Below are 8,263 nucleotides of genomic sequence, written 5' to 3'. Positions count from 1 at the left end.
AACTTTCAGATCTTACTGTGAGAACTAGTTAACTAGTTGAGTTAAGTTAATACCAAAATGTCTAAAGTTGACGAGTTGATGAATATATAAGATTGTATTCAAAGCTTAGCTTATGAATTTTTAGTTATTCCAAAGTTATTCTGGACACTATAATGTCAATCTAACTAACTTGATTGACGAACTGAGATGACTCTCATGAGATGATAAAAGATAAGCTCTTATTATTTTAGATATCAAGTTACCGCATTATGATCCTAATTTCAATTTTTAAAATATTGTATAACTTTATAGGATAGGCATATCAATAGAAATATTTTACAGAGTTACTTATTTCAATATGTAATAGAAAAGAAACAAGCTACCATATCGACCATTAACTTATTATAATTATTAATTTTTTATAGCCGATTTAAAAATAAAACATATATTTAACATTATGTTCTTACATTTTTCATATGTTAAGTAGGTCCTTTTGATATGTGACAGTACTTTTAAGGCTTATGGTCCATGATAACAAAAGTTTTGATTTTATGGCTCAAGAAAAAAATTTGAAACTAATGTTCCATCACAAGTACACAATTTAAACATAGATTGAAACGTTTAAAACGAAAGAGATTTGAACTCGTGAAAACAGATTGCTTACAAGAATATATTCCCTGAACATCGATGCTGTATTAGAGTTGTCGTAAGGATCTTCGTTTATGCCCTCATAAGGGCACGGTAATTATACGATAATTGTTTGAATTGCGATTTCAATGGATTTCAGTGGCATTCTCCAGTTTAGTGAAGGCGCTTGAAATTTCGAAGACGAACTATTTCTTTAATGTACTACGTCAAAGATATTTCGATTAAGAAAAATTGAGTGATTTTATATATTCTAGATAACATAGTTATTCAAAGTGTTGTAAAAAAAAGTCTTTTAAATGTTAAGTTCGCAGCTTTATGAATATGTTAAAATGTATAGTCTTTATCACCAACAATGATAGTTTGTTTTATAATAAAGAATCTATAATTAAGGGAAAAAGATAATATGTATATAATATTTACTTTACGAAAAACATCGACTGTCCAAAATAGTGACTTAAAAATTAACTCTCACTATAACTAAACTTTTAGCAATTCCATCTTAGACCTATAATGGTGTTCTTTATGTTTATTTGTTTATTTTATTTAAAGTAAAAAAAAAATGTGATTTATAGTATTTTGAAATAGAGAGTTCAGTTACTGCGACCTTTGCAGCTCATATTATGGTGGATTGAATATATAAGTACATAATTATAATACTATAAGAATGGAAACTAACAAAATTAAATTAATTTTGTCATTAAACGGCTAAAATTTCTGTTAAATTAAATGCGAAGCTAAACATTTTCTCTTAATTGTTTTGAATAAATTTTTCATATCAATTTAAAGCATCTCTATTTTTCTAAGGCCCTGTTGACATTTAGTGGAATAACACCAAGGAAGATTGTAAAACATTTTAGATAACTTATTTTGTTAAACTGCAGTTGAATTTAGAAGAACTATTTCTCATCTTAGTTTAAACCATCTCTGTTTTTGCTAATTCATATAGGCTTCTAGTAGAGATCCAACAAAGAAGGTGTAAATCATTTTAAGCACCTTATTTTACTAAACTGCAGTTGGTACTAGAAGTACTATACCATGTTGGGGAAACATAAAATACTATGGGAAGAAACACAACCTTTATAACTAATATTTTATTTCAAAAGTTAAATTTTAATCGTGTGTTGATAAAAGAGTTCAAGATCTTACTAATTTTATTTTTCAAATCTAAATATTTATAAAAGATATAAAATATAATGTAAAAATATAACATAAGAGATTTACTTCCCCACAAATAAACTTCATATACAGTTTCAATAATGTCAATATTTAAGCATGCGAATGATATATTTAAGTACATTAGAAGAGAAGAGAAAGAACGGGGTACTAGCTCTCTTAAATATATTGATGTATATTTTTCTAGATATCTTTAATTCTTTAATATAAAAACTTTGCACTTTAAGTAACTAAAGAATCCCTTCTGCTTTGGGGTATTTAATTCAAATTTAAATTAGTTAGATCACTAAATATTTTCTGCTCTAATTTGTAATACTTAAATTTCCCGGGAAACAAACCCAATAACGAATGCCTCAAATATTAATATTTTCCATATATATAGTTTATTTTTTTTGTTTTATTTAATTATTAAATTAATTATAATTGTGCACACTAATTTTACTTCCGTCAATGTTGTACGAGTATAGTGGTAATCGATGGTATTTATTGCATGTGTCACGAGATGATTTATGTTATTAACCAATCACCAAATAAACCAATAAGCCACCTACGGTCACATTTGCCGGCACTCGTCCCTTAAATATTTGCTAATAGCTGTCATTGTTGATTTTGACCCATTGTTTTGTTTTCGGTTTAGCAGTAGTTCGTTAATTCAAGGACAATTCACTTAAAAACTCTTTCCGGTAACTTGTCGACATGTGTTTACTTACGTATCCTTATGTGCGCTTTGGGAGGGCACTAGTAACATTCCGAACATTCTTTCTAACCTCAAAGTATTAAGCAAACATTTTATTTAAATTATGCGACAGGATGTCAGTCAACAGACAAGAAAATAAGTTAATTTCGTTTCCCTTGAAATGTTTAATTATTCTCAGAACAAAATTATAAACAGAATGTGCTTAAAATGCAACAGGATATAGTTTTACAAATTCCTCGAAAGTTATAGAATTAATTTGAAATTTGTTTATACATATTTTATTTATTTACATATTTGTAAAATCACCCACCCAATGTTTCTTTGACTTCGATACTGCGTATAACCCACGCATGCTGATTATTATGAAAAGTGGAAGATATATATATACGTACCATAATTACAATTTAGAATGATAAATTAATATCTAAAATTAAAATTAATTTACTGGAAAAAGTCATTTAATAAGAATTTTCGAAGGATAACCTTACAATACTAACAAAATGGCTTCTGTGTATTATATTTATAGATATCTATTCTCTGTACATGTTAAGAATAAATGTTTAGGGAATTGTGATTGGGATGAGTTCTTTCATTTTTTATATAAAACGAATAACAAGCCTTGAAAAGCTAACAATGAAGTAAAGTGCAGTTATACACATAAGTGTAATTAGTAAAACCAAATAAAGATATATTTTTTTACGTTAAAAGTATGACAATTTTGCCACCTTATGCACAAATATTATTATTAGTCGTATTCCAACAGAAGCTTAGACTTGTTGCACAGAATCTTCAACTATTTGTGTCTATAGCAATATAAAGTAATTCATTTAAAGATTTGTCAGCTTCATTTGTTATCGCTCTTCTCCAGATGTTACATAGTCTTCCTCTGTTTCTGTTGCCTTGGGGTTCCATAGAACTGTTGCGTGGCATTTTTCGTTGTACGACTTTCGAAAAGCATGGCCAAGCAAATTATATTTCGAACGCTTGACTTGTTTTTTGATATATTCTTGGTTTGTTCGTTGAAGTTCCATATTTGAAATTCTACTTCGCCACCAAATTTTCAAAATATTACACAGGTATCTGTTGGTCAAGCTTTGGATTACATAGAGGCATTGTAAACATGAATTTTTGTTTAAAGAGATATTTCATTTGAATTCCATATACTATGAATGCTATTCTGGCTTTTGATATTCTTATATCCAAATTTCTTGTTGCGTCTCAATGTGTCTTAACGGAGTTACCTAAATAACAGAACTCATTGACGTACTCGATTGATCTACCCTCAGATATGTACAGATAGCAACATACAAATTTATTATATATTATATCGTAAATACATCATTTATAATTTATCCCCTTCTTTTACGAGTATTTCGATATTCATCTGATTGATAACAGTTACTTTTACAAATCACCTCTCAACTTGCTTTAGTGATTCGTTTCTGAATAATCAACCGTATTCAAGTTCTATATTGATAACAACCGTGTATTCAATTTACCACAGTTTTTATTGTCTTTTCAAAACACTGATGACTGATTATATAGCCAAAAGACTTACAAACATATCTTTAATTGAATCTGAACTCTTTAAAATTACCTGGAATGATAGAAATATAAATTTTCCGAACGCCATTTTCCATATCAAGCAAAACAATCCTATATTTAGATAAAGGTAGATAAAGCTAGATAAACTTAAGGATTCTAGCTTGTTAGCTTGCAGCTAATTGCAAAATAAAATTTATCACTTGAATAAGTTTGATTTTTTGTGAGGCCGACATTGAAAGCAAATAGCACTTTCTTTGTGAGTGCGTGAGTATCATCCATAGCTATACAGTCCATGTCCAGTCCACATCTCTTAGATCTTGTCGAACATTGTCACTCCATCACTTTTTCGGTCTTTATTCTCTGCTTGCGGTTCTAACTTCACTCTCAAAGACTCATGCTGCTGCTCTTTCTTTTAGCATTCGCAGTACGTGTGCTTTTTTGTGTGCTTTATTATTGTGTCATCTTCCATCAGTTTATCGAGTTCATCATTATATCTTATGTGATATTCTCTGTCTTCTTGCACTAGTTCAAATATTTATCTCATATCCTTTTTTTAAATACTGCCAATTTGCTTGTTTCGGTATTAAATAACCTAAGGGCTCACTCCCATAAGTGACTACAAACTGTATAACTGTTTTATATAACAATATTTTGATTTTTCTAGACATATTATAGTTTTAGATGTTATGAACTTTCTCACATTATGAAAGGACCTATTTCTAGTTTGTATTCCATCGTGGATATTTAACGTCGTTGTGTTATTCTCGTTGAATGCTGCTTCTAAATATTTAAAGCTGCTCCATTGACAAAGAATGTCCATGCTCCATTCTGCAGGCACTTTTTCTTTATTCCACATTTTTTGTAAAAAATTTATTAGCATGTCATTTATTATTTATAAGTATATTCGTATATAAATAGATCTGTCATACGTAAACATAATATCTATCTTATTTAATATGTCTTTTTCTTTGAATTTCAGTTTCAATTTCAAACATGCCTCATCCAGTATGCAAATTTATGTTTCTCAGTTTCACAGCCTGCGTTTTAGTGTATTTACCACAAATTTTAGCTTATCCAGGCGAGAGTTATCATCATCGCGATGGACTACATACACCATGTACATTTTTTGATACCGTCAATGTGACAAGTGATACGAAATTTGAAAATGGTTCATATTTGCATGATGGTGTCTTGATACCAAGACATTTGGTTGGCTTATACGATTATATTTACAAGGACTTAGTTACACGGGAAGAGGTGCCACCACATTATCGTGGGTGTATATGTAAAGTGAAACCTTGCATCAATTTTTGTTGCCCGTGGGGCACAATTTACAATTCAAATCTGAGCTCATGTGTTAATACAAGTGAGGAACATCAATGGCCAGAACCAACAATCAATATAACACTACCAGATAGTTCACTCAAAACAGTCAACATATTTGAACAATTCGCAGTGCAAAATTTTCGTCCATGTAAGATAATGTTTTCTTTAATACCAGAGATGTATTACTACGATGGCTGGGAACTATTTTCAGTGAGTGTTAAAGATATATTTTATGTTAAGTGTATGTTCTGAAAGAAAAAAATATTTAAATGCTTTATTATACCATAGAATGGCACAATGTTCCGTTTGGATGATGAAATTTATTTTGTTAAAAACGAATTTTGTTTAGTACCTACTGTGGTCAATGAAACAGATTTGTTTTATAAAATAAATCCAGCCAATTGTAAGGTTTCCTCAGAGTATGGTACCATGAAAATCATAAATGCTTATGGTAAGTTTTAGATAAGCAATATTTTTTAGGATTATTTTTTGTAATTAATATATTTAAGAAGTATTTAAGAAATTGATTTTCTTTTTTTATTTCTCAGCTATGCTTTTTTCCATACCATTTATGGTATTGACCATAGTGGTTTACCTTTTAATACCCGAACTGCGTAATCAACATGGAAAATCTTTGGTTTGCTATTTGATGGGCTTAATTGTCGGGTACACTCTACTGAGCTCTACTTCTCTACTCAATGATTTATCGCCAGGCAGCATGTCTTGTAAAATTATAGGTATAAATTTTACATATTCTAATTCAGGTGTTAATATATTATGGTTATGCATTTAATTTAATATTATTTAGGTTACACTGCTTATTACTTTTTTATGGCAGCATTTTTATGGCTGAACGTTATCAGCTTTGATTTATGGCATAATTTTCGTGGTACACGTGGCATCAATCGATTACAAGAGAAAAAACGCTTCTTGTTCTACTCGCTTTATGCTTGGGGCTTAGCAGCTGTTTCCTTAGTATTTACTTGGTTTGCTGAAGAACAACTGGATGTATCGGAGTACTACAAGCCTGGCATTGGAAGTGAATATTGTTGGTTAGATAGTGAGTATATTTGAATATTATTTTCATAATAAATAATCAATAAATAATTAAATACCTGCGAATCGTGGAATAACATTAGCATGACTTTCTCAATATTACGTTCCTAGATCAGGTTCTATACATAAGAAATAATCTATAAATCACACAACAAATAATGCCTCTACAAACGGAATAGTATTAAATTTAACATCATTAATTATTCTGTAGCTGGTTTATGATTTCATTCTAATATAAACACAGCAAGTGAATTTGTTAATAAAACTTTCACAGATTATTAAAACTCTAGAAAAAATCTGCGAACATAAAAGTCAAGTACGGGGGCTTGGGGGTCAGTTGGTTAAGGTCACTGACTCTGAGCTTCAAATTTGGCAGGGCATGAGTTCGATTTCTTGTATTTGCAGTCTCGAAAAATTATTTACGAATAATTAAATACAAGCATTATATCCAAAACCACTAATAATAGGTATTTGGCAATACTCGAAACAGCTGTATGATCAGTCAAAAATTCAATTAATTATAATAATATAAAAATGAATTTTTGTTGTTGTACTTCACTACTACAATAGAGTTAAGTGAAATAATTAAATAAAATAATTAAATAAGAGGGTATTTTTTAATTACATTTATTTTGTTTTGCACCTCACACAAGATGGGATTTTTCTTTTTAAGTTGTATAGCCGAAAATATATATGAGAAGATTTTTTTAATTAATCGATTTAAAATTAAATAAAGAAGAATAACGAATTAGCTCTTTAAGTTGTATAGCTGAAAATATATATGAGAAGATTTTTTTAATTAATCGATTTAAAATTAAATAAAGAAGAATAACGAATAAGCTTAATGTACCTCTTGACTTATCCATCGTGGGGACACACAACATATAAAACAATAAAACCGTCAAAGATGCTATACGTTATGATTGGATATGATTGGTTAAAACAATAAGGTTACTGTGATAGTCCACATCCATCGTGATGACATCGTGACAGTTCACATCCATCGGGATGTGGACTGTCACCCTGATTAGTTTCACTTTTATTTAGCTTCCTTCTAAAGCAAAATATTCGTATATATGAAATTATATTTTTAAATTCTTTCATATGTACACTATAAATTAAACTCTAATAATTCTAATACTTTTACGTATATTTTTTAGTGAGAACTTGGTCTGCTATGATCTACTTTTTTGGACCCATACTAATTATCATTCTTGCAAATACGGTTATGTTTGTCATGACAGCTATGAAGATACACAAAGTGCAAGTTGAAATGGCACGGATAATGGCAAGAGAGGATAGTACCAGAAATTTACGCACGGAAAAGGACAAGTATAAATAGAGCTTTTAATTTTTTTTTGAATAAATTATGCTTAAAAATAATTTTCTTTCAGATTTGGACTATTTTTGCGACTTTTTATTGTAATGGGTGTTACTTGGTGCTTAGAAATAATGTCATATTTTGTTGGTCCCGATAAAGCTTGGGCAAAAATATTTTATATTACTGACATTTGTAATGCCATACAAGGTTTCCTTATATTTATGCTATTTGTTATGAAAAAGAAAGTTAAACATCTAATAACAAACAGGTGAGTGGACGACTTTAATGATTCACAAGTAATTGTGCTGTCCAATGACATATAATTTCATAAATATAACAGTAGTAAGATATAAAATTTCAAAAATATTATTTTGGAATTCATATACTGTTAATTATTCACATATATATATATTAAATTATTATCATTATTATTAGAACAATGCGCGTTCGTAGTTATCGTCATACTGAAAGTACCACAATTCGCACCTCTTCAATGCGTCAGAGATTTCGCGATGTTT

General features: G+C 29.5%; 1 protein-coding gene across 2 annotated transcripts in view; it reads left to right on the top strand.

Annotated features, from left to right (window-relative positions):
• Positions 1-8,048, top strand: part of LOC119673464 (G-protein coupled receptor Mth2-like) — a 67,326-nt gene extending 59,278 nt beyond the window's left edge. Inside the window, exons 3-8 of one of the 2 annotated variants that reach the window (XM_038084742.1) lie at positions 5,022-5,578; positions 5,657-5,819; positions 5,917-6,105; positions 6,177-6,428; positions 7,585-7,756; positions 7,819-8,048. In XM_038084742.1, coding sequence (XP_037940670.1) covers positions 5,036-5,578; positions 5,657-5,819; positions 5,917-6,105; positions 6,177-6,428; positions 7,585-7,756; positions 7,819-8,017 — 1,518 coding nt within the window. In that variant the 5' untranslated portion in view covers positions 5,022-5,035 and the 3' untranslated portion in view covers positions 8,018-8,048. The remainder of the gene's footprint in view (positions 1-5,021; positions 5,579-5,656; positions 5,820-5,916; positions 6,106-6,176; positions 6,429-7,584; positions 7,757-7,818) is intronic. The other variant, XM_038084741.1, reaches the window with a different exon arrangement.
• Positions 8,049-8,263: the final 215 nt, after the last annotated feature.

Source organism: Teleopsis dalmanni, chromosome 1 (assembly GCF_002237135.1).
Source record: "Teleopsis dalmanni isolate 2A chromosome 1, ASM223713v2, whole genome shotgun sequence".
In the NCBI taxonomy this organism is placed as follows: Eukaryota; Metazoa; Arthropoda; class Insecta; order Diptera; family Diopsidae; genus Teleopsis; species Teleopsis dalmanni.
This window is presented reverse-complemented; position numbering and strand designations above follow the sequence as displayed.